The sequence below is a fragment of the Kogia breviceps genome, chromosome 2 (assembly GCF_026419965.1).
Source record: "Kogia breviceps isolate mKogBre1 chromosome 2, mKogBre1 haplotype 1, whole genome shotgun sequence".
In the NCBI taxonomy this organism is placed as follows: Eukaryota; Metazoa; Chordata; class Mammalia; order Artiodactyla; family Physeteridae; genus Kogia; species Kogia breviceps.
Genome location: NC_081311.1, coordinates 63,658,445 through 63,684,187, shown reverse-complemented (window position 1 = coordinate 63,684,187; position 25,743 = coordinate 63,658,445). Strand labels below are relative to the sequence as shown.

The 25,743-nt window shown below is 53.9% G+C and overlaps 3 protein-coding genes across 3 annotated transcripts in view; 1 reads left to right on the top strand and 2 right to left on the bottom strand.

The window, feature by feature from the left end:
• TYSND1 (trypsin like peroxisomal matrix peptidase 1) overlaps positions 1 to 25,743 on the bottom strand; it is a 1,185,869-nt gene that overhangs the window by 1,016,446 nt on the left and 143,680 nt on the right. The gene's annotated exons all lie outside the window — the stretch shown is intronic.
• COL13A1 (collagen type XIII alpha 1 chain) overlaps positions 1 to 25,743 on the top strand; it is an 86,670-nt gene that overhangs the window by 41,728 nt on the left and 19,199 nt on the right. The window contains exons 15-31 of the mRNA XM_067025463.1: positions 5,650 to 5,694; positions 6,599 to 6,631; positions 7,237 to 7,263; positions 9,767 to 9,820; positions 10,831 to 10,917; positions 12,406 to 12,459; positions 13,605 to 13,649; positions 14,040 to 14,108; positions 15,436 to 15,459; positions 17,186 to 17,248; positions 18,298 to 18,342; positions 18,715 to 18,867; positions 19,638 to 19,736; positions 21,076 to 21,120; positions 23,569 to 23,610; positions 24,603 to 24,629; positions 25,568 to 25,648. Of these exons, the coding sequence (XP_066881564.1) occupies positions 5,650 to 5,694; positions 6,599 to 6,631; positions 7,237 to 7,263; positions 9,767 to 9,820; positions 10,831 to 10,917; positions 12,406 to 12,459; positions 13,605 to 13,649; positions 14,040 to 14,108; positions 15,436 to 15,459; positions 17,186 to 17,248; positions 18,298 to 18,342; positions 18,715 to 18,867; positions 19,638 to 19,736; positions 21,076 to 21,120; positions 23,569 to 23,610; positions 24,603 to 24,629; positions 25,568 to 25,648 (993 nt within the window). The remainder of the gene's footprint in view (positions 1 to 5,649; positions 5,695 to 6,598; positions 6,632 to 7,236; positions 7,264 to 9,766; positions 9,821 to 10,830; positions 10,918 to 12,405; positions 12,460 to 13,604; positions 13,650 to 14,039; positions 14,109 to 15,435; positions 15,460 to 17,185; positions 17,249 to 18,297; positions 18,343 to 18,714; positions 18,868 to 19,637; positions 19,737 to 21,075; positions 21,121 to 23,568; positions 23,611 to 24,602; positions 24,630 to 25,567; positions 25,649 to 25,743) is intronic.
• AIFM2 (apoptosis inducing factor mitochondria associated 2) overlaps positions 23,922 to 25,743 on the bottom strand; it is a 130,029-nt gene continuing 128,207 nt past the window's right edge. The window contains exon 10 of the mRNA XM_067025466.1: positions 23,922 to 23,972. The gene's annotated coding sequence lies outside the window, so the exon portion shown is untranslated. The remainder of the gene's footprint in view (positions 23,973 to 25,743) is intronic.

The following is a 25,743-nucleotide window of genomic DNA, read 5'->3' as shown; positions in this document are numbered from 1 at the left end:
GTACCAAGCTGTATGGGGCACTTGGCTTGCCTCACCTCTGTGGATCCTTCTAAGCACCCTGTGAGGGAGGTTTTATTCTTAGCCCCAATTTACAGATGAGCAAACCAAGGTTCACAGAGGTGAGTCCCCAAAGGGCCACAGCTATCAGTGAGGCCAGATCTGTCTGGCCCCAAAGCCTTATTCTAAATGACTTTACTACCTGGGTCTTATGAACCTGGGGGGACCCATGATTTCCAAACACCTCCCCTCCCAGACCCCCACTTCCTCTACTAGAAGGAAAGAAAGAGGGAGTTGGGCTGTTTTCCTTCTTGTGAGAAGGATGTGGCTGGATTCAGGGCCTCCTCCCAGCCTCCCAGGCTCTCTATGAGCAGGACCTAGAGCATCTAAGGCAGAGAACTTGGGATACTTGCTGTGTTTTAGTCAAAGAACCGAGGAAGGGGAGTGCTTTGCCCATTGACACTGATTCCACCCGAGTGCTTCCCCAGGGAGCTGGCATGGTCCCAGGACCTCCAATAAAGCCAGGAGAAGGCAGCTGTCTCAGCCCTGCACCCCAGTGGAGAAACCTCCTGAAACCTCCCTGCACCCCCTGGCTCCCAGAGGACCTAGGCAACCCCAGGCTCCCTGCCCCACTCTCGTGCAGCTGAGCACTCCGTGTAGATGGAAACCATAGACGCAGGAGCCTTCTGGAGTGGGGACAGCACTTGCTTTCAAAGCCGTGAATTCCCAGCGGGGGCATCCAGACCATTTCAATTAAAGCAGATCAGGGAGCTGAGACACGGGCCCCAGATTTAAGGCCCCGTGGGGGCTGATGGGACTCCCACTCCTCCAGACTCCAGCCCCCAGCCTGTGCTCTCTGGGCCCTGTTTCTCCTGCACTCCAAAGTCCCCAGATTAATTAGAGCTGACTTTTCTTTTTGGAACTAACTACAAAATCAACTGATCTCAAATCGAGATTACAAGCCAGCCGCCCTTCCAAAGCCCTGGCCTTCGGTGGGGCGCCTGACCCCGGTAATTCCCCGGATCACTTCCTGCCGATCCTAATTACCGGAGGACCTGGCGTTTCCGCGGTCCCAGGCCTCTCTAGTCTGGAGCTGGCTAGGGCAGAGAAGAGCAAGCCGAGCTGCCTTTCTCCAGGAAGGGAGTCCTGGGAACTCTTTAGGGGAGAGAAAGACATTAGCCCTCCTCGCCCAGCTTTTCCAACCCAGGAAAGGGCCCTGGTCCAGACTTAAGGCCTGAGTCACCTGCTGGCCTCCCCGCAGCCCTCCACTCCCCACACTTCTCCCCTGCAGAGAACAAAGAGCCTGTGCGGAGCTGCTCCGGCCCAGGGCCCTCCTCACCCGCAGCTGGGCCACAGCGGGAGCCTCACGTTAGGGAGGTCCACGCATCTCCCCTGCTTCTCTGGCCTGACCTTTGCTCAGCTGGGGAGCTGACCTGGAAGCCCCCCACCTCTTTCGAGACTATGTGTTCTTGCCAAGTCCCTGCCCCGCTTGTTCAACAAACAGTAAATCACCAATTAAGAGAGCAGAGCACGACCGGTTTGTGCTCCAAGGAGCTCTTTTCCATCCTGTCATCTGGGTAAAGGATGGGTCCTCCCACCTGGAAGCGGAACCAGAATAGAGAACCTGTTGATGCTGGTGTGAACTCTGCGCAGGGGCAGCTGGAGTCAGTGGCATCGTAAAAGCGGGGGCTTGGATGGCCTTCACGGTCATTCAGGGCAGCCACCTGTGCTCACCCCAGCACTTTCTTGGCCACAAAGACTGGAATCCACCCCTTCCAGGCCAGCCAGCCGGCGTCCTTGGTTCTTGGCACCAAGGTTAAAGAGCCAGTCTCCCAGGTGGTAGGCAGGGCAGGGCTGGCCTGGGTGTCGCAGGCCAGGTTCCACAGCAGGGACCACAGCCCGTGCTCCGTGCATCTGGGGCAAGACCCTTTGTAATGCTTGGAGCGCCCACTTTCCCAGCTGCCGGATGGCCCAGATCCTGTGGCCGAGCTCCCTGCTGGGAGGACAGGAGGTACAGGAGATAAATTGGGGCCCTCGCGTTTTGGCAGACTATGAGCGCTCCCTCCCCAACTAAGACATTAGTCAGTTAGTGGATCTAAATTTAGGACAATTCCAAACTTAAACCTTTTAAACAAAATAACTTTTACAAAGTGAAACGGGAAAGAAGGAGCCTCTAGATGTGCTCTTGCGAAGCCATGCCATGAGGAAAAGCTCTGTGCACACGGTGTCATTGTCCTCCCTTTAGCAATGGCCCCGGAAATGCTCCCCATCCCCAATCCCACCACCCCTGCAAACGAATGCCCTGCCCTCAGCCACCCTGGAGTCCTTGATCATGACTCTCAGCCCACTCTCACCTCTCCCACCATCCAGAATCAATGTTTTCTGGTGCAGAATGAGCCCAGCCGCTGGTTCAGAGGTCAGGCTGGGGCAAGCCCCTGGAGACAAGCCCTGGAGAAGGAGACTGATGAGAGTGGAATGAGCCTGCAGGGTGGGGTCAGCCGGGGCCACCCCTGCTTCCTGCCCAGCAGAGGGGTGGGAAGTGAGGGAGGCCCTGAGATGGGGATCAAGGGAGCCTGGGTCACCTAGAGAATTAAGAGACTTGACCCAGAGGGGAGGGAAGGGGCAAAGGTCAGCCACCCTAACGAGGAGGCTTGCCTCCTTAGAGGCTCCAAGAGGCCCAGATTTCCCCAGAGTGTGCGGTTGTATCTTTATTTACAAACCAACATGGGCTGAAGACAACCCCAATTAGCCTGGAAACCCTCACTCCCAGGGTTCTGCTCTGCACAGCTCATGTGGAGATTGGAGAGCGTGGGCAGACCCCAGCCTCCTCCCCTACTGAGGCATCCCAGGCTGTCCTCCGGAGCAGGAGGAGACCCACTGAGCCCCTCATAGAGCCGCAGTTTTACCCAGAGCTAACGTTCCCTCCCCCACGGAGCCTTGTTCTGGAACTACCAACACACCCAGTGTCAGCTCCTCGGCTTTGGCCTCTCAGGAGAAGGGGTGGGTAGGAAGTGTCTAGTCCAATCTCACTTTGCAGAGCCAGAGAGAGAAAGTGACTTATGCAGGGTCACACAGACAGCCTTTCCTGACTCCCCGCCCGGCTCCCTCGGTGGAGGTGGGAAGGTGAGGGCACATGTATTGGGGGAAAGCTGAGGGAAAGATGGGAAGGGGAAAAATGGGGCAAACAGGAGATCCTTGAATAGTCAGGGACGCCCAAGCTGACCTCCCACCTGTACCTCCCCACCCCAGGGAACTCTGCCTGGTGTCCTCGGGGCTGAGTCAACCCAGCTGGGTTGTTTGGAATTTGAGCAGGGGTCCTCCAAAGGAAAGAGTGATGGGGCCCTCGGTTGGCACTCTACACCCACTGTTGCCAGACTTCTGATGAAGTCCTTTGGCGCCCTCTGCTGGCCGTACAGCAGAACTGTGCTCACAGGCCGGCCCCGGCTCAGATCTTTTCCCTGGTGCCTGTGGTTAAAGACACAGCCCTCGTCTGAGTGCTGACTTTTCACCCCTATGGGGCACAGACCTGAGGGCCACACAGAAGAGAGGGCTTTGACCTGCAGAGGGTGTTTAATGGAAGCGACGGAACACCAGTCGCTGGTACCTGCACTTGGCAGTCAAAAGACCTGTGTCCAAATCCCTGCTCTGTGTGACACTGGCAGTCATACCTGGCCTTCCAGAGCCACAGTTGGCTCACCTGTGGAACAGGAATAACATCCACTCCCTCACTGATTAGAGGGGATTCTTAAAGATTGAATGGAAGAAGGGTGTAAAGGCTTAACTCAGAGCCAGACACATAACAGACACAGTAAATGGCTGTGCCTTTCTCCACTCTTTCCCACAAAAGGGATTTACCAGAATTTAGCACCTGGGGCACCAGCTTGTCTGCTGTGGTCACTTCTGAGTCCAGCTCTACCACCCCTGCCTGTGGCTCAGGGGTCCCGGTGGGGTCAGGTGAGGGAGGGCTCCTGCATTTGGAGCTAAAGTTTCTGGGCCTTTCACAGAATTCAGAGACTTGGCCCAAAGAGGATGGAGGTGAAGCCATCCCCAGCAGACATGATTTGTGTACGCAGGTTACATACACACAGTGGTTCCCGCTGCACTGAGGAACCAGCACTGGGCTATGGGGCAGAGCAAAAAGCTTCAAGAGGAGATGGCATTTGACCAGCACCCCAAGGATGAATAGGGTTTTGAGCAGAGGAAATAGCAGAAAGGCAGAGAATTCTGAAATCGGGTGATGTTTTCAGAGAAGCAGTGTAGGTGTCAGGTTGTGAGGCAGTGAGGCCAGGACGGAGCAGGGGTGGAGTGCCATGCTCAGGAGCCTGGCCCCTTTTCCGCAGTCAGTGCCGCGCAGTGGCAGTTGCAAAGTACGGGAGTGTTACTGTCCAGTCTGTGTGTTGGGCGCTTATCTGGATGCCAGCGTGGAGGCCCAGTCATGGAGGGGAAAGGTTGGAAGGAGTTCCAGCCTCTGCAAGGAGAAGAGTAGACCAGGGCTTCCTGTAAGATGTCAGGGAAAGGATGAGGTCAGCTGAGAAGATGGAGGCCAGGTGGGGCCATGTTCCCCCTCTGCCTGTGGGATATGCAGCGTGGCCTCCAGGCCACAGGGTCTGAGCTGCTACCACGCATGCTGCACAGCATCCTGAGCCCTGGCTGGGGCTTACACTGGGACTTCTTTTGGGGTTCCACTCTTGGAGACAAAGGCCTCCTTCCTCCCCTGCACCCCTCCCTCTCTGACACAGCGGGTAAGTCTTGACTCACCTACTCTTGGCCCCCAATTGTCACTGGCTGTCACCTCCAACCCCATCTCCTCCTGGTGTGTCTTTCCAAGGGGGGCAGGACACTCCCTGTCCTTCCTGAGCTCACTCCTCCCCTTAGATTTGGCATTTTCGCCAGGAAGTAAAGAGGTTACACAAAAAGACAGGACACTGCCGAGATGGTAGAGCAAAGCCCAAGCATGATATCCTGGAGAAGCAGCCCTGTGACTGGTGCCTCTGGCCAGGCAGGGCCAGCAATGCAGAGAAGTGGGTGGGCTCCGGGCCGCGCCTTGCCTCCATCCACAGTCCCCCACAGCCCAAAGCACAAGTGGACCCTCCCCGACCTGGGGCCAAAGGCCTCATGTCCTCGGGAAGAGTTAGACCCAAGGAACCTGGATAAAAAGGACCCCAGGGAAGAGGAGAGGCTGGAGCCCCGTCTGGCTCAGCCAGCAGTACCACCCATGCAAACGTGCAGAGTGAAAATGGGCAGGAGGCAGCAGGCCAGGGAGGGAGGGAAGGTATTCAGTAGGCAAGTGGCCAAGTGGGCGGCTCAGGCCCACGGCCCTAGCCCAGGCCCCTGTCAGGCAGGAAACCTTGTGCAAGTCCACTGTCCCCCTCCCTGGACTCAGGCTCCTGGTGGGCCTCTCTCTGGGGCTCCTTCCTGCTCTCTCTGGTCTGTGACTTGGGTCCTTGTGCAGGTCCACCTTGCCGAGAAGAGTGGCCCACCTTGGCTGCCGGCAATGGTGGGGACCTCAAGCTCCTCATGGGCTGGACGGTCATCCCAAGCTTCCACAGCAGCCACTCTCACTGACATCCTTGCAGGCCATGCTTCCAGGGCCAAGACCTTGGGCCCTGAGTCTGGTCCTCTTCTCACTGTTTCTCTTGTTCCTTCCTTCAGGGAGAACGGGGCATGCCAGGGATGCCGGGCAAACACGGAGCAAAGGTACGCCACGCCCAGGCAGCTCCCCCAGCCCCAGCCCCCTCTCCCAGCTCCTCCCCTTCCCACATCCTGTCTTGCTGTAAAAACAGGAGACGGGGTGCACATTTCTTCCCGTCCTCTCCCCTTTGCTGCCTGGCCTGTCTTCCAGACAGGGGTGCTCCTTTTTGGCCCATGAGCCATCACTCAGCAGTGCCCTCCCGACATGACCAGGACGCCTTGTGGGCATCTGTGGGTCATAAAAGTCCTCTCAGGTACCCCCAGCTCTGGCTGCAGTTCTGAGACCCATGTGGGAGTCGGGACCCCCTAAAAATCACCTTCACTTGGAATTTCCTAAGTGGTGTGCTTGGCAGCCTTTTAACATCAAAGATGGTGGTCTTGGGCTGATAAGGAAATGGGGTTCACTCCCAGCCGCTCCCCAGTCCATCAGCGCTTAGGGCCAGAGAGCTCCCTTGAGGAGAGTCCCATGGGCACCCTCAGGGTCCAGGAGCTTGGTGAACTCAGCCATCTACTGTTGTCCCCTTCTCCATGGCTCTCCCCTTCTACCCTTTCTCCTCCATCCCCTCCTCCTATCCCAAGAAGCCCTCCCCACATTCCACCCAGGGATGCCCCTGTCTAGCCCAGCCATGGGCTGCCTGACACAGTGCCCTCTGAGTCCCCCAGGAGGGTCTAGGGGCCGAGCAGGTGGGTGGGAAGCCCAGGGGGCCCAGCTGAACTGTGCAGAGCCTCTTCCTCGGACCCACTCCCTCTGTGCCAAGCTCAGCAACCCCCTCCCCTGTGGGCCTGGGGGCAGGCAGAAGCCTCCACACCTCGCATTTCTCCAAGAAGAGGCTGGGAGAGGAGGCTGGCCACCTCCTCTGTGCTTCCCGCTGGGTGAGAAAGCCCCCGTGCCTTTCCTTCTCTCTGCCAGGGGGCTCCTGGAATTGCTGCCGTGGGGATGAAGGTCAGTGGACCTAGTAACTCAGCACCTGAGGGGCAGGATGGGAGGGTTGGAGAGAGGACAGAGTTGGGCTTCAGGGGCTCATTGGGTGGCCACTGGACCAAGGAGGGAGCAGACAGGATTCAGAACCATTCCTCTTAAAGCAACATTTATGCCAGATGCACAGATTGAACGACAGATGTTTAACTAAGCCTTGCAAGTAAGTGGCAAAGGTTTACCAGCCTCAACTAAAGGTCTTGCCAGCCTGCCAATGTGAAAGGAACCTAGCACTTTCCTTTACACTCCAAAATTCAGCAGATGGGTGGGGACACCCTGGAAGCACAAATGCTCGATGTGGATCTCCCAGCAGGTCACTTACAGGGACACCGTGTCCGAAGCAGATGCCCCTTCCTTCCTCTCCGTCCTCCTGGGCTGCCTCACACCTGCCACCCCTCTCACCTGGGGGAAGAATAAGGGACAGTCCAGGAGGCGCCCGAGGTCAGGGCAGAGGAAAGCCCTGGGCTGGCCAGACGTTTCCCCTACCCTCAGCTGCCTCCACCCCTCTGCTCCTGCGTTCACTCACTCTCTCTCTCATTTCTTTACCTGAGTCTTGTTTTTTTCCCACACAGGGTGAGCCTGGGATCCCAGGAGCCAAGGTACTGATACAGAGGCAACGTTCTGGGCTGCACCGAGCATCAGGCGTGGGGTGGAGGTGGGAGGGGCTGCTGTTGTTTTGCTCCTGGTCCCCCAGAGGCTAGCCTGGGGCTGGGGACCTGACTGAGCAGAGGAGAGCCTGCCGGGAGGGGCTTGCTCCTCAGGAATGCTCTGCAGATGCCTCCCCCCTTCCCTGGATCCTGGCCTGGGCAGCGGTCTGGTTTGCATTCACACCAGCTCCAGGGGTGACTGTTGTCCCCTGCACCCACAGGGCTCTGTCTCTCTCATCCAGGACAATAAGAGATGTAACATGAGAAAAAGTTTCCACGGTCAAATACGTTTGAGAAATGCGGGGTTAAAACTGTTACGCAGGTGTCTTTACTGCAGGCCTTCTCAGAGCCTTTACTATGCTAAATATACGTTGGGAAACTCTAAAAAAAAAAAAAATGCAGGGTCTTGTGCAGCATTTTCAAACTTTCTGACCAGGGCATTCTTTTTTTAAGAGGAGCGTCTTAGGAGGCAAGTATTCTGGAAACACTGGTCTATGATTACTGCCCTTCGTACCCCTCACCACCCCTACCCCATCCTCTTTATCAGTGACTTTCTCTTCTTACCCCAAAGGGAGACCCAGGAGCAACAGGGAAGCCGGGGCCCCCAGGTTTGCCGGGAAAGACGGGGCAGAGGGTAGGATACTGTGTCCTTGAGTGTGTGCTCCCTTCATCCTGGCCTCTGCTGGTTCCCCACTGCCTGCCCCACCCCTATGGCTGGCGTGCTGCTTGCAGTGTACAGTGGGTGCATGTGTCTCCAGGAAAAAGGGAGTGCCTCGATGGCCTGGCAAAGCTTCAGAAAATTCACACTCAAGAACACAGACTTTCTCCTTGAAAGCCATTGGGTACCCAGGAGGAAAGCCTAGAAGGAACGGAAGCTTTCCTTCCCCCGACCCCCATCCCCTAGGACCTCTGTAGGGCAGAACCACACCCTTTCCCTTAGACCTGGCCTGTTTCAGGGGGTGCCCCAGCTAAAGGCAAAGGCACAGCCCAGGCACAACAGGGCCAGCTGGGGCCTCAGGATTCACATCCCTCTCATCACCTGGGCCCTTATCTGCCCCTCCTCTCCTCCCTTAGCCTGCTTCTGGCCATTTTGTCATTCAGCTTCTACCCAAGGGCAGGTGGCAAGGGGAAGACAGCTAAAGACTTGGTGTGGCATCTTTTGTGGCTCTAGCTGAAAAGTTCATTGAGACATGTGAGCACGTTACAACCCCAGGGTCCTCAATTTATATTATTACCTATGAGAACCACCAGCCTTCAGGCTATGGAGAGTGGGGCTTCTCATGCTGACCAGGCAGGGGCCTTCCTGGTACTGGACACTGAATCAAAGTGAAGTCTTTGTGGCATAGAAGGCGGACCTGGGTGCTGGACCTGGCTGTGTCACTGCTGCAGTGAGGGGTCGTCCGCAGTCTCGGAGCCCCTTCATTTCTGCAGTGAGAGCAGGGCTCTGGGACTTGTGCCATAAGGGAGAAAAAGTGTTCTTCAGGAAGAAGCTAGTTAGGAAGGGGTACTCGTTTACTAGGGCTTCCCTAACACAGGACCACAAACTGTGTGGCTTCTACAACAGAAATTCATTGTCCCACAGTTCTGAGGACAGAAGTCTGAGATCAAGGTGTTGACAGGGTTAGTTCCTTCTGTGGGGTGTGAAGAAAAATCTGTTCCGTGCTTCTCTTTTAGTTTCTGGTAGTTTGCTGGCATTCTTGATGTACCTTGGCTTGTAGAAGCATCACCCCAATCTCTGCTTTCATCTTCACATGGTATTCTCCCGATATGCATGTCTGTGTCCAAATTACCCCTTTTGATAAGGACACCAATCATATTGGATTAGGGGCCCCACCTCATAACTTAGCTAATTACATCTCCAATGGCCCAATTTCCAAATAAGGTCACACTCTGAGATACTTGGAGTTAGGACTTCAACATTACGAATTTTCATGGGACACAATTCAACCCATAATAGGAGGCAAACTTCTCAAAATATTCCTCCAAAGGAGAAGTTCTGGTTTGATGGTTTTTGTCCTCCCTAGAGGTAGGGGGGAGATAGATGGAAAGCTGTCCCTAGAGACCAGGGGTATCTAATTTCTAGACATTACAAACATAAAAAAAGAGCCAAGCAGTTTAAAAAAGACTTTCCCAAATACTGGCATTCTGAACTGCTCGCCTGTCCCCAGGAGACCCCCAAAAGTGACTAAATGCTCCTGGCCCCTCTCCCTGCGTAAGTGCTGAGGGCCCCACCCACACAGGACTGGGAGGATAATGATACCAGTGTGAAGTGTCCCAAGGAAGGAGTCAGGTCCCTGACGGGGTCCAGCAGGAAGTGGAGTCCTTCCGAGAGGAGCCCATGCAGGGGCAGAGAGACGAGAGAGGAAAGCCAAGGCCTGACGCTGGAGGGCTGGTGCCTTCGCCGACATCCTGGAGAAACAGTTCCTAACACAAACTGTCTGCATTTCTTCCACAGGGTGAGAAGGGGGCTGCGGGCCCCCCTGGGCTACTCGGCCTCCTAGGGCAGAAGGTAGGTAGCAACCAGCTCTGAATGGTGGGTTCTGTGTAAAGGCCCCAGTGTCCATCCCCACCCACATCCCTAGCCCTGCACATTCACACGGGCCCCAGCACTGGAGGTGTCCCTCCCAGATTGGGGGAAAGCAGCTGGAACACAGCCAGATTATGCTTCGGGGGACAGAGGCATGGGGTTCCACATGGGAGGCCCTGATTGGCAAAAAAAAAAATTCCTGAATTCAAAGAATTTAGTAGCTATGACCTGGTCTGATTTCTTTGCACCAGCTCTGAAAGTGTGTTCCACCATATGTGAGCTCCGTAAGATATTCCACATAAAAAAAAAAAAAAAAGACTTGGGTCAAATAAGTTTGGGGAAAGCTATATAAAACAGGCCCCTCAGAACTCTACTCAATACTCGGTAATGGCTTATATGGGAAAAGAATCTAAAAAGGATTAGACATATGTACACGTATAACTGATTTACTTTGCTGTATACCTGAAACTAACACAACATTGTAAATCAACTATACTCCAGTAAAAATTTAAATAAATAAAACGGGCTCCTCAGAGAGTCATGGGCACCTTGGCCTAAGAGGCTCCTAGCACCCTGCAGTGAAAGAGCCTGCGAAGCTTCATTTCACTTTGCCTTTCCAGCATTGTTTGGCCACCAGACCCCTTTTTTTCATGTTTTGAATATTCCCAACCAGCGGAAGGAGTGTTCCAGGGAACACACTTTGAGAAACACTGCTCTAGCTCCTGGTCCTGATGGGTGTCTCATTCCAGCTCTACATCCGTTCTCCTTCAGTAACCAGCTCCATTCTCTCCTCAAATCCCACAGCCAGGATTCTGAAGGCCTCTGGTCCCCAGCCACCCTGGAGCCCACAGTCCCTTAATGTCCCTCAACATTCAGCATAGACTGAGAGGCAGTCTGCTGCCTTCACTCCTTCGAACTGTGAGGGGAGAAAAGACAGTGATCAACCACCTTCCTCCAGAGTTAGTGATGGTAACTCTACCTTCCACCCCCAGGGAGAAAAAGGTGATGCTGGCAACTCCATTGGAGGGGGCAGAGGGGAGCCTGGTCCCCCAGGGCTCCCTGGGCCCCCAGGGCCAAAGGTGAGTCTTTCCCTGGGATCAGTGCTCAAGGCAGATGGTTGCCTGTGGCCTTTATCCTTAGTCCATTTTGGGGACTCCGTGTCCTGGGCCCCTTGGCTTCTCTCCTGCTCTGTGTGGTTTTTCCAGTGGATTCTAGAAAGGTCATTTGGACCAAGCTTGTGCTTCCAAGCATCTCTAAGGTCAGATGGATGGTCCCATTGATTCAAATGGCTATGATGTAACTGAGTCAAGAACCAATGGCTGCAAGGTCTTAGGACAACCAGAAAGGCCCCCAGCTTAGGCTCTAGATCAGTTGCAGGTCAGGGATCAGCTGGGCCCACCTGGTGTGGCACACTGGGGGGAGGTAAGGTTGCAGCAGTGGGACAGCTACGAATGGGGCTGCCCACACTTTCCTTGCAGAGGTTGGAAGCTGCAGTGGTAAGACTTGAGTTCTGCAAAGCAGATGCCTCCTGCATTGCTCCGTTTATTTTAGCAGCACAGGGAAATAAGGGGGTTTCTTGCTTAGCTTATAAGGAAAGGATTAATTACTCTGCATGATTTGAGGCAATACCCTCATTCATTCCACCGACGTTTATCAAGGGCCTGCTATGGGCTGTGAAGCTGCCAAGAACCTGCCCTCGGCTTGCCCACCATCTAGCAGGAGAAGCAAACCCACAATTCACAGGAATATAGTGTAGGGAGCCACAGGGAACCCCACAGACAGGCAAGATGAAGTGGCAGGAAGGGTCTTGGGCTCAGCGCCACGTTCCCACGTGACTGTACTGAGAATAGAGCTTCCCTGGCACAAGCACCCAGGCTCCAGGGCATGCCTGGTGCTGAGTCTGTCCCACTGACCCTGAAGGGCATGGATACCAGGCACGTCTTGGGTCTCGATTTGGGGTTGGGGAAATCTGGTCACTCTTGTCCCTGTATCCTAGGACAAAAGGAAGAGAAAGCTAGAAGACTGTCTGCAGACTCATGTCCTCTTTCCAGAACCAGGCAAAATCTTGAATAAATGAAGTATTTGGAGTGGGCTGCCTCCTACCTCTCCCTGCTCCTCCTGTCCTAGGCCTCCTGGGCACCCTGTCCCCACATGCCCAGGCCCCTCTCGTTCCCCTCTGTCCCCCAGGCAGGACCTGATGAGGTGTGTAAGACTTCCAGGCTCCAAAATGACCTGCCTCCTGTCCCTGGAGGCTGGTGGCAGTCCACAGTTAAGGGCCTTGACAGAACTGGGCACACGTGTGTTAACCAAGACCTGAGGAGGGCCTGGCAGTGCAGAGCCCAGAGGAGGAAGGGAGTAGTCAGGGAGGGCTGCTAGGAGGAGGTGAGACCTGGGTGGGGCCCAATGGTGGGAAGGAGTCAGACAGGTGGAATGGGGTGAGTTAGTAGAAGCCAGCAGGGAAAGAGACAGAGACCCAGAGACACTTACTAGAACATCCATAGCAAGACCATCTTTTGCCCCTGAAGCAGCAGTCCCATGCCCTCACCCATCTCTCTCCTATTGCCCAGGGGGAAGCTGGAACTGATGGCCAGGCGGGCGCCCCAGGACGGCAAGGAGACAAGGTACAGGAGCCCCCAGATCTAAGAGCTGCAGGATGAGGGTCAGCTTGGGAGTTCAGAGAGACAGAGAGTCTTGGCCGTCCTGCCTCTGGGCCTCCAGGCACAGGGCTGACGGCCATGACTCGCGCCTACCATCTCTCCTGGTCACCTCGGGCTTTGGAGAACTTCCACCGAGACGGCCAGGCAAAGGCAGGCCCAGGTATGGGACGCTGGGGCTGGGGAGAGACCCGGAGCCCTTGCTTCTGTGAGCTCCCACACCACTGGTAAAGACGGGGCCCCACTTCCCTCCAGCTACTTCCTGTGGATGGCTCAGCCTGGTGCTGCTGTGTACTTCGCAGGTGCCCCGTGACTGAAAGGCTGTGGGCTTGGGTAGGTGCAGGGCAGGTTACCTGGAGGCGAGGCTCCATGACCTGGCCAACGGCAGGGTCGGCAGCAGTTGAGTTATAGTAAAGGGTTTGTGTTCCCTTTATTTTTACTTTCTATCTTGATTTTCTGAAATGTGTTCAGTGTTCACATTATCCCAGAACAATTGGAACTATGGTTTGCTTTGCACAATTTACACCACGTTTCCCCACAGTTCTGACCTGTTTCCAACAGGAACAACTCCCCCATCCCGACCTGCTCCAGGAGGCTGGGTGCTCTAATGCCTCACCCTGGCCCCCATGTTTCTCCCACAGTTGGAGTCTTTCACCAGCAGACAGGAACCGCCTGGGCTGTCCATGGCAATTGTCAACCACCCAGGCAATTGGCAAAAACTTTCTGAGCCCTTGCTCCTTAAGCAGGATAGAAATAAAGAGGGGCAGAGGGTCTGGTCCCTGCTCCCGAGGAGGTGGCTGACTTAGGAGACCGGGGGGAGGTGGCCAGACGGACATGGGTGGAATCACCAACAACTAACATGGGACAGAAAGAAGATCTTCCAGCAAAAAGCTGGAGGGAGCTAGGAGGGAGAGGGGCTCGCTGGCCGGTAGAGGTGCTTCCCAAGGGGTGGAGGCTGCACGAGATGCACAGGGAGCCCTGCGCCTGTCAGCCTGAGCTGAGCCTCGCCTCCTGGCCCCCTCTGAGTACCCTAACACATGGCCCACCTGGGGACACCAGATTCTCTGTACCCGACTTTGTGCCCATTTCCCTCCAATTTTGTCGTGCAACAGGGAGAGCCTGGAGCAGCTGGAGAACAGGGACCTGCTGGCCCCAAGGTACGTGCATCTCTCACCCAGAGTCAGCACCACATCTCACCTCCCTGGGGTCACAGGGTGAAGTGGCTTGTCCCCGGGGCCTTGCGGGGTGGGGTGGGGGCAGCGGCGGGAAGCAGGGAAGAGCATTCTGGCCCCAGATAGGAGGTCTGACATTGCAGCCACGATCGCGCTCAGTCTCCCCCAGGTCTGTCTAGTCCAGGGTTCTCACTCAGAGTCTTCTCTTTGGTTCTGGAGCCCCTGGGCAGCCTCTTGAGAGTGTTTGGAGCCCCTAGTAGCCGCCCCAGCTGCTCTGCATCCCCTGTGCTGCCAGTGATGGTAGAGAGCAGGAGGCGCTTGTCCTGAGGTCCCCCCTGGCCCAGGCCCTGGATGCAGGTCTCCTTTGTCTCGTAGGGCTCCAAGGGCGAACCCGGGAAAGGAGAGATGGTGGACTACAACGGAAACATCAACGAGGCTCTCCAGGTGAGCGGGGCCTACCCAGGGACGAGAGATCTGGAGGTGCTCATGGGCCTCCGGGCTGTGTGATGACACAGCTGAGCGTTGCAACACCTTGACTCATGTCCCTGAGACCAGGCCGCTGGACAGAGCTTCCAGGGATTCATCCCCTTGCCTTCTCTCCTTCGGCCTCTCCCATTCAGCCCCCATGCACACGGCCCCCTCATTTGAAATCCAGATGGCCTGGCTTTGGGTCTGGGCCCAGCTGGCCAGGTATCCTGGCTCACTGAGAGCCATAACTGGGGCATCCCAGCGCCTGCGGGGTGCTGGCCCACTTGGGGTTCTAGGACCCCATTTCTCCAGCACACAGCCTCCCCCTTCACATGGTAGAATCTGTCTTCCTGGAACACATCTACCTTTGTGTCAATGTAATCATATTTCAGGTTCATAAGGTACCCTCGTTTCAAAGCAGGGCTTCTCAACCTGAGCGCCACTGACATTTGGGGCTGGGTAACGTTGGTTGTGGGGAAGCCTTTCCCCTGTGCTGGAGGTTGTTCAACAGCGTGCCTGGTCTCTACCCACTATATGCCAATAGATGCCTCCCCACTCCCAGCTGTGACAACCAAAATATGCCTCTGCACGTTGCCAAGTGTCCCCAGGGGGACAAAATCATCTCAGATTGAGAACCGCTCCTTTAAAGGAATCTTTGTACCTATGTGAGTCCATTTACAAGCTGTACAGTTATTTTTTTTAATGCCAAGAGTTGTCCCTCTAATTTATTTTTCCAGTGGCACCGTGTTTTGATCTATTGTGTCTGTCTGTTTAAAGGGAGGTACATCAGAGCCTTAAATCTGGGTTCTAGGAGAAGAGGGAAGATCAAGGAAGGGTCCCAGTGAATGATTAGAAAGAATGGGAGGGACTTCCCTGACAGTCGGGTGGTTAAGACTCCGCCCTTCCACTGCAGGGGGCGTGCATTCAATTCCTGGTCAGGGACCTAAGATCCCCCATGCTGCGAGGCCAAAAAAAAAAAAAAAAAAACAAACAGAAGGAACAGGAGATGCTGCTTCCCTCCCTCTCCTGTAAAGAGAAAATTTGCAGTCCATTTTAGGGCATGTAGGAATCTTGTAGGATAGCATCTGGTGCTCGTGGGGTGCTCCCTGTCCAGTGACTACAAGCCTCTGGGAGGGGAGAGGTGAGGTGGGGTGGGGCTGGAAGGCACAGGCTCCCCGAGAGGGTCTGCCTCTACTGTGCTCCTTCGAGGGGCCCAGCGCCCATGTTTCTAGGGCTGGGCCGAGGGGACCCTCCATGTGGCTCTTATTTGCTCTTCAACTGATCGCATGGTGTTGGTTTTTAGGAGATCCGGACACTGGCCTTGATGGTGAGTCCTCCTTCCTGATTTCCCCGGGCACTGGGCTGAGGGCTGGTGGAGGGTAACCTGGAAGCCAGGACTGGAGGTCTCGCCTCCAGAAGGTTAGGGTTGACCCTGCAGTGCTGGGGCAGGGGCTGACCTGAGCCTGAGCAGGGTCATGGCTGTCGTCTGGAGTAGCTCTTCACCGACCCAGTGGTGCACTCCTGTCCCAGGACAAATACTGGTTCTCACTGCAGCTGTGTCAAGCAAATAGTGGTATAGAGGAGGATGTTTTTATGTTCTCCTTTTACCCAATCTTTTGCTAATAAAGTGCATAATCCTAAAAAAATCAGTAGCGACCCTCTACCTTTCCCTCTTTCCTAGAAATCAATTTCATTCTCTGCATCTGGAAAACCAGTGAATTCCAAGCCTGGATTTTGCACACGTGCCTACCAGTGACAGGCTTTCAGTAAATACTTGTAGCTAAAATGATTACCACCAGGTTTAACTTCCAAGGCAGACAAGAGAGGGGAGATCACAACGTTCTCAAACTGACTCACATTTTATGTCATTTAATATTTTTAGTGGCCATGTGCCACAGAACACACTTAAGGATGATGCAAAGCCAGAATTAAGCACCAGTCGTACAGTGCCCCAATCCCAGAAATTGGTATTAACCACATGATTCTGGAATCAGTGAGCTTCATTTGGAAACATTAAAATAGATTATTTGAAATAGCTCTTTAAAGCAAAACTTTCTGAAACATTTTTTTTAATTTTAAAAATCAACCTTGAGGGCTTCCCTGGTGGCGCAGTGGTTGAGAATCCGCCTGCCGATGCAGGGGACACGGGTTCGTGCCCCGGTCTGGGAAGATCCCACATGCCGCGGAGCGGCTGGGCCCGTGAGCCATGGCCGCTGAGCCTGCGCGTCCGGAGCTTGTGCTCCTCAAGGGGACAGGCCACAACAGTGAGAGGCCCGCGTACCGCAAAAAAAAAAAAAAAAAAAAAATCAACCTTGAATTAACCATTTACATACAATAAAATGCACCCATTTTAGGTGTAGAATTTGCTGAGTTTTGACAAATATATATACCCATGTACCCACCACCCCAATCACTTCAGAAAGTTCCTTCATGCATCTCAGGAGTCAATCCCACACTGATGCCCAACCCCGAGCCACCACTGATCTGCTTTCTCTCATCATAGCTTAGATTTGTCTTTAGTTCTAGAGTTTCTTATGAACGGAATCACACAGTATGTAGGTGTCTGCATCTGGCTTCTTTTGCTCCACATAATGTGTCAGGGTTTCCTCCTTCTATGGCATGGCCTGTGCAGTGCTCGGTTCTTTTTTCACTGCTGCGTAGTAGTCCAATGTATAAATATGCCAGATGTTCAGCTGTTAATGGACATTTGGGTTGCTTCCTGGAGACATTTTTAAGTCACTGTCGGGGAAGGTCAGATTTATCTTCTTGGAGCCCAAGGAGCTCCCAGGGTGTAGACGGACAGGGAGGGAGAGGCTGATAAGCATGGCCCAAGGGTCCCCGCCCCCCACTTTAATCCAGACACACTCAGTGCTTATCTCCCTTACACTGTGGGGTCTCCATATTTCCTTTGCAAACAAAAGTGTTCCTGCCCCTGATGAAATGTTTGGAAATGACCAGTCTCTATAAACCAGCCTCCACATACACTTCTCTGGAGACAGGCCACCCCTCCTCAGTTGGAAAGTTCTCCCACATGTCTTTCTTTTCTTTCCTAGGGGCCCCCTGGTCTTCCTGGGCAGATTGGCCCACCCGGAGCTCCAGGGATCCCAGGCCAGAAGGTAACACTGTCTTAACAAGGGGGGTGCAGACCCTGCAGAAGGCCTGCATGTGTCTCTGAGCACAGGACCCCACGGCTGCCCCTCATCTGTGTCCTTCTCGTGTTCCCAGAGCCACCACCTCACTCCAGCCTTCAATTCTCCCCAAAGCTCCAACGCACCGCCTTCCCACTGACATCACTGCCGCTTCACTCCCCCCATCCTCAGCTCTGCCTTTCTTCCCTCGCTGTCTGTCTCAGGCTCCTGTAATTCACAGACCCCTCTGATGTGGTGGGGCTGGTTCTGGACGAGCCCCCGCCCCAGCCAGAGCCACAGCAGGGACCCAACCCACCATCAGGGCACGTGGCGCTTGAGCCCCTCTCCAATTTCACCCCTCCCTCAATTCCGGCCTTTGCTCCCTTTTATCCTCTGCCCCCCACCCCTGTGATTTTTCCCAGAAGGCCAACACATTTGCCCCTCTGTCCTCTGCTCATGAGGTCCTCTGCCCTGAAGTCCCTTCCCATTTTCCCTCCCTTTCAAAGTCTTCGTATTCCAAGCCCAACTTGAAGGCCACCTCCTCCCTGAAGCCTTCCCTGATCTATCAGGAGGAATTCACTGCTCTTTCCTCTCAGCTTGCCTTGGTGACGCAGCTGGTTGTTTACCTGGCCTCAAAGCAGAGGCCACACCTCCTTTATCTCCCTCCCTGACTTAAAGAAGGGACTCGGGTTGATGTGAAGTGAAGGGAGCTCCCCGTGTGGGGGCCAGGACTGGAAGGCCGAGTTTGGGGGGAGGGAGAACAGGGAGGCAAGCACCTGCCTGCACTGTCAGAGGTGCAAGATTGTGGCTAGAACGTGGACTTGTAGCCGGAATGCCCGGACTGGGATCCAGTCTTCACCAACTCCAGGCCTTGGGCTCACAACTCTGCACTAGGGCCCTCACCTCCAAAACGGAGTCAGTGAAAGTACATACCTTCTGTGTGAGTGCTGAGGATACCTGACATAGGAAGTGCTGTATAAATAACACTTACTGTTCTTCTCTGGTCTGAGAGTGACCTTTAGTTGTTCTGGCCACAGGGGGAGATTGGACTGCCCGGCCCTCCCGGACATGATGGGGAAAAGGTAAGGACACCACTCCCAGACAAACCTCTGAAGCTAATCTTTGCCCTGGGTGGGTGGGTGGGGGGGTGGTGAGGGTACGGAAGGCTCTGGAAGGGAGCCTTGTGGGGAAGGGAGAGGGGAGGGGAGGCCCACCTCTGGAAGCCCAGCTGAGCCCCACTGCTGGCCCCAGGAGGAGCCAGGCCGACCCACGCTGGGATGGGCTGCGGCCCCTCAGATTCCCACCGGGAGCTGGACAGGCTCTCTGGCTGGTCCAATCAAGCGCCAAAGAGCCAAGTCCTTTGTACCACCACCCCCGCCCCGCCATTCTTTCTCGTTTTTGCCCCTTGTTTCTCCATCAGTGTATCTAATACGTGTTGTTGATCTTTTCTCGAGGGACCTCGAGGCAAACCAGGAGATGTGGGCCCTCCTGGTCCCCAAGGCCCCCCAGGAAAGGCTGGGCCTGCAGGAATGAAGGGAGAAGATGGCCTTCCGGGGAACCCAGGAGAGAAGGGGGAGAAAGGGGAGATGGGGCAGCCAGGCCCACCGGTGAGTGCCAGGGCCCACCCGGCATGATGTGGCTGTGCGCTGTGCCGGCTGCAGCTGGAAACCAGAGCCGGGAGCTGGGGACAGGGCGCTCACCCATTTTCCCCTCAAGCTTTACCTTATAAAGGCCAGTTTCCCGCCTCAAGAGACCTGGGTCTTGTTCTGTCATCTCCTATCTGTGTCCGTGGGAAAGTCACTGAGCCTGGCAGAGCCTCGGTTTTCTCATCTCTAAAATGGGGATGATTGGAAATTCGCTGGTGACCTAGTGGTTAGGATTCCAGACTTTCACTGCCGTGGCCCAGGTTCAATCCCTGGTCAGGGAGCTGAGATCCCACAAGCCGCATGGTCAAGGGAGGGGGGGGAAAAAAGAGATTTCTTAGCTACAACACCAAATGCATAATTCATTAAGGAAAAAAATTGATAAATTTGACTTAACAAAAAAGAATAAAATTAAAATGGGGATGATAATGCCTTCCCTGGATACCTCACTGAGTTGCTGGGAGTGTAAAACTGCCTCTTGGGACAGCGTACCTATACCCAGGAGAGTATAGGGACAGCCCTAGACCCAGGAGAGGTGCAAACAAGGGACCTTAGCCCAGGCCAGCTAGGCCTCTGACTTGACTTGGAAGCCTTCTCTGGGCTTCATGGTTTCCAGGCAGCACCTAGACACCTGCCCTTAGAGGAAGGTGGCCCCACGTGCATGCCACGGCAGGTCCCAGACCTCAGTGTGATGACCTTGCCCTTGACTAACAGAGATCTTTTTCGATCTGTAGGGTCTAGACGGCCCAACTGGGGAGAAAGGAGAACCAGGTGACCAAGGGAGACCTGGAGTGACCGGATTGCCTGGCCCCATCGGGCTCCCAGGATTCACGGTAAGGGGAGGGGACCGAGCATCGGGGTGGTCAGCAGGCCTCTGCTGATGAGGGCAAGCAAGCGGGGTGCCCTCACTGAGGTCATCTGCCTGGCGGGTTCCTGGTGCTGTGATGAAGCTGCACTGACCGCCAGCCTGCCTGCCCGCCCAGCCTGGGGATGGGAGGGTCCTCTGGATGAGCAGCTACTCCCTGAGGGGCAGTTGGGTGTCAACAGGGGTTCCAGCTCCCTCCGCTCACAGCGTGGTGGCCTCCATCTCCAGGGGCCAACATAGTTCCAAGGTGCTAGAATCTTGGACTCGAATTCTCCTCTTAGAAGTGGAAAGAACCTCAGAGGTCAACCAGTCCCACCTCTGACCCAGTGCAGGATCCCTCGAAGGCCACTGACTGTGGCTGCCCCACTCAGCTGGGACAGGCAGGCAGCTGGTAGCCTCCTGACATGTCGCCTCCAAGCTGGAGGGAATGCTTCCGATGTGGTGTGAGGTACCCTCATCAACCGCCCCCCACCCCCTTGGCCCTGGCTCCGCTTCTAGAACCGTATTCACTTTCTGTAGCTGCGTAACAAGTCACCACACATTCAGTGGCTTAAAACAACACACACGTATTATGGCACAGCTCCCGTGGGTCAGGGGTCCAGGCCCATCACAGCTGGGGCCTCTGCCCGGTCAGGGTGCCATCCAGATGCAGCCCCATCTAGAGCTGGGGTCCTCTTCCAAGCTCGTTGCTACTGGTATAATTTTCAGTTCCTTCTATAGTAGCAATGAGTCCCTCAGCTCCTAGAGGCCACCTACAGTTCCCGGCCACTCGGCCTTCCCCATAGTAGGCAGATCATATTATAACAGCTTGCTTCTTCAAGACCAAGGCCAGCAGGCGTCTCTCAGTGCATCCTAGCAAGACAGGTGTGTGTGTGTGTGTGTGTGTGTGTGTATAACATACTTGTAAACACAGTCTTAACCTATCATTTGTACAACATGTATAATTTGTAACATAAGCTTGTAACATAATCACAGGATCAACATCCCATCATCTTTGTCAATAGACCATATTCTACTGGTTAGAAACAAGTCCCAGGTCCATCCTAGGGCCTCTGCCCTGCAGGATCCATACAGAATATCAGCCTCTCCTCCCACGTGCTAGAACCTCAGATTCAGGAAGCCAGTGATCACAAGTCCCCTGCCCTGGCCTTCGTCCTTCAGGCCAGGTGCCTCTGCAGCCTCCCAGGTGGTCCTTGCTGATATCTAGGCCTAGTCTAGTACTGGTCAGGTTTGTCACACATTTGAGGGTGCCTGTCCCAGGATCCCCCGAGTGCTGGCATCCACGCCATGTTGTTTTGTGCCCACAGGGAGAGAAAGGAGAAGCCGGGGAGAAGGGTGACCCAGGAGTGGAGGTAGGTTGTGCCTGCTCTGTGGCTTGTGTCACAGGGATTATTTGACAGGGACCTTGTAACACCACAGTCTCCCAAGTGTGCACATCACTTCCCTGCTCTAGAAAGAAACTCACAACTGCCTGGCACAGGAAGAGTGCAGGAAGCTGAACATTTCCTGCGCACCTGAGGGGTCAGCAAGGACCCACAGGTCTGCTTCACGGTCTTCCCATTAATCAAGTCCCTCAACGGTATTCTCACAGCACCTGCCATGTTCCATTCCAGGGCTAGAGCCTGGAGACAGGAAAACAAGACCATGCCTGTGCAGCAAACAGTCCCCAGTCGTGGGCACTAGAATGGCAGCAGCTCAGGGAGTCGGGTGAGCACCCCAGAAGATGGGTCATTGGAGCAGGGTCTTGAAGACTCTGTAGGAGTTTGCCTAGAAGCTCCAGAGGTAGGGTTTCCAGAGAGAGGCACTATTCTTTTGAGAAGTGTGGTGGTTAAGGGAAAACGGGAGAACAGTGGAGTGAGAGGTGGTCAGGATAGAAGCCAGCTTCTCATAACAGGGGAGGGAATCAGGCTCAGGGTAAGAGCCAGGAGAGCAACAGAGGTCAAGGATACGTGAGGGAGAGGCTATTTGGTGGAAGCGCCTGGGCCACCCAGACGCTACCGCAGAGAGAGACCACCAAACCCTCGGTCACCCTTCAGTGTCACCAAACCCCATCTGCATTTAGTAACACAGACCTGATTATATAACATGTATGTTATTTATTTGAATAGCTTCCTAAAGAAATGCTCTGAAATTCAGGAAAAGCATAATATGCAAAAATGTTCCTTCCAGATGTATTTAAACTAAAAATTGGGAACAGGCTGCACTTCTAACAAGAAGGAAATGATTAAATAACTTACCACAAAATACTAATGGTAATAATAGTCCCCATGCTGGAGAGCTTTCCTTATGCCAAGTCCTGCTTCAAGCCCTGGCTAGGAAGGAACTTATTTTTATTCCAGTCAATGAATAACACATCAACATTGAGACGAGGCTTGTGGGGAACATACAAAAAACGGAAAAATGGGTTTTGTGTTAAGTGAAAAAGAGAAGAGGACCAAATTTTATATACATATGATATCATCATAAGTATAGACATACATTCAAATACATTTTATGCATCAAAAAAGAGTAGTAGAAGGAAATAAAGCAAAATATTAGCATTACTCAGAGATATTTATTCTTTTTTCTTCTTTCAGTTCTCTTTAATTTACTAATATGTTAATAAATTTGTATTCATTTAAATTTTTTTTATTTTTTAAATTATCATATAGTAAAATGATAATACGGTAAAATTGACTTTTTGACAGTTCTATGAATTTTAATACATGCATAGATTTATATAACCTCTACCCCATTCAAGATATATGAATTACTTGTTTATAATAAGAAGAAAAGCAGTAAACTTTTTTTTTTTAAGAAGGTAGAGTTTCCAAAGATCGAGTTCCCTGCAAGGAGACGATAGTATCATGGAGTTAAAAAGTCCACATGTCCAAGCGACAACAGGGATCCCTGTCTGCCCAGTGCAGAGGCTCCCTTTATAGTCACCTGGCAGAGGGTCCCCATGCTGGCCACACTCCAGGGGATTCTGTCCCTGGGAAGGTGAGGTGCCCAAGGAGAGTCCAGAAGCCGAAGTGGGGGGACCCGCTCAGAAAAGAGCAGGCAGGTCTCCTTGCTGCCTCTTGGGTGGCTGACTGTGTACAAATGGATGTCCATCTTCACCAGAGACAGAATCTACCCTGCACAGCATCCTCCGTAGAGAGGAAGACCGCCCTGGGTTCCTTCGTGTTCTCTGTCCAGTCCGAATCTCTTTGACTTTAACCTGCCCTCAAGAGAAACGGAGACCCACAGTCCCCATATCCTGTCTGTTACAAACCTGGGGAGCTTGAGGAATATTCTTCAGAAGCATCTCGGTCTCCCCCGATTCCAGACAACCAGTCTCTCTTCCTTTAAGCTAAAGGTCTCAAACCCAAATGCCAACCAGGACCAGGCATGCAACAAATGAATGCAAGAAGTCTGGGTTAAAAATAATGGGGAGTGGTGAGGACTGAGGGTAAACCAAAGAACTCAAGCCCCACCCGGAAGGGAAAGCTCTCATTGAGCTCCAGGCAACTGTTGCCATGCAAGAACAAGAGCCTGAGGCGGCCAGATTTTCTGGTTTTTCAAAAACATCCAGAAGAATAGACATTCTGAGGAGATTTCATGGCAGTGTTTGTTTGTTTGTTTGCTTTTTCGAAACAGTGTGCAGGCTCATGAGTTGCTATGAGTTTCTGACCTGTTCTAAGCCTTTGTTTGGGAGACCGTGTGCTGGTAGCTCTGTCCTTCGGCCTTGCAGTCCCTAGCCGGACCCCAGGCTGTGGCAGAAGGCAGGACCCCGTAGAGTATAACGGGCGGTGGGCTAACTGTCTCCCTTCGGCTTCTAGGTTCCTGGGCCACCAGGGCCAGAGGGACCTCCCGGACCTCCGGTAAGTTTGGAGGGCTTGTCTGTGTTCCAGTCCACTGTGATTAGGTCCCTAACATCCCCTCGCCGTGGCAGTCACTGGGCTTAACCTCAACCTTAGGTCACTATCACCTCCTGCTTCCATGGTGGGATTTTCACATCCACAAGCCCTTCCCTGCTCCTCTTCCCTCGCATCTTAAACAGGCATCATCTCTGTGACTCCAAGGAGCCTGGGCGTCGCCCGGTTTCCCGGAAACACTTGACTGGCATGGCAGCCCCGAGGTCTGGTCCCAGGGTCCGGTCCCTCCTTGCAGGAGTAGGAGTCATTCTGTCACTCGGTTCTGCCCTTTGCCATCAGACATCTCTGCTCCTCTCCCTCTTTTATTCCTGCTAACCAGCCAGCAAGAAGACCAGGATTAAAATAGAAAGGGACCCATTTAAAACCAGCCCCACTGGATTGGCCTTTCCGTGGTTACAGATGATAAGGCACCTTTAAAGGGACCCCTATGCATTGGGCCTCGAGGGTCCCCAAGCATCCTAAACCAACAGATGCTGGTCCTTGCCTCTGCCGGGTTCACAGTCCCCGTGGTGATGGGCCACCCATTGTCATTGGTACAAGTAGTAGTAGTAGTAGTAGTAGTAGTAGTAGTAATGACAATAGCCAAGGTATATTGAAACTTACTATGTGCCAGATGCTACTCTAAGCACTTTGCACATATTATTTAATTTTTGCTGTGTTCCCTCTGAATTTTGCCTTCATGAGACTCTGAATCTTCTCTCACGAGTCATCTGTGAGGGCCACAGAGGGATTCTCAGTCCCTGGCTGGGGAAGCCTGGCTCAGACCTCACCCCAGGAAGTCCTAAGCTGGACCCCCCCCCTTAGCATTCCCTTCTACCTCTCCTGGGCAGGGGCCCCAGGCCAGGCTCTGTACCCTAAGCCCCTAGTTTTTTGTGGTCCAACTTGTGGACAAGGAAGTCGACTTAACCAGAGGTGCTTTGTTTTGATTCCAAATGCAGGGGCTCCAAGGCGTTCCTGGACCAAAGGTAAGAAGAGATCGTGTGACAGGTGCTGGGTGAAGGGGGTGGGGGAAGGTGCTGTGTCAGTGAAGGCAGAAAAGAGAGAAAATGCTTCCGAGACAGGGGACCCAGCTGACCCCTTCCCTAAATGAAATCATGTGACACTTCAGCCAGTGGGGTACCATTAGGACAGAATAAAGTCCTATGGTCTCGTTAACATCCATCACTGACACTGGGCAGGCTTTGGATTCAGAATTTTCTCATCCATCAATCAACCCTACAGAGTGACTGGTTAGATTCTTAGCCAGTGATGAAATCCTTTTTCCATGTAACCTGCCCCAGACCTTTCACTCACCCTGAAGTATAGGTGGCAGACAGAGGGTGGCATAGCAAGGGACCCCTTCTCAGGACCAAGCCCACTGGACTCTGGCCTGGGACTCCCCCAGCTCCCATCCGCAGCATTTCAAATGGATAAGAGGGGCTGGAGGCTGCTAGCATGACAACAGCCCTTGTCTCCTACACTGGCGTTCTCCAGGGGACTATTTGGCAGTTTCCTCTCCTGGTTAGTGTGGGAGCCTCAGAGCTCCAGTGGTGACATTTCAGGCATTCACCATCCAGTATCTGCAGGGTCCCAGTTTTTCTGCTATGCAAATGGTCCTCTATGCCAAAGCCTGACCTGGAACTGACCTATGGGTTTGTCTCTACTCCTGCCATCCCTTTTCCCTTTGGGGACCTCAGAGTTACCACAGAGATACTCTGTAGTAACTGAGGCAGAGGCAGGCTAAGAATTCAGCAATTCCTGGAGTCCCCGGCCTGCCACCCCTGGGTCAGCCACCTCTACCTCCTCCCTCCTCTATCTACCATCCCTCCCCACTGCCCATCCCCACCTGCAGGACCCCAGAATGCAAGAATGAGTCGTCTGGGCTATGCCCTTCTGTGATCTCGCCCATCTCCCTTTCCTTCAGGGGGAAGCAGGGCTAGATGGAGCAAAAGGAGAGAAGGGCATCCAGGGAGAAAAAGGAGACCGAGGTCCTCTGGGATTACCCGTAAGTATCGGTGGACCCGGCAAACTGGTGTGAGGGGCCTGGCCGGGCGGTCCTGAGGAGGTGCTGGGCAGGGCCGTGGGAGAAGGCCACTGGAA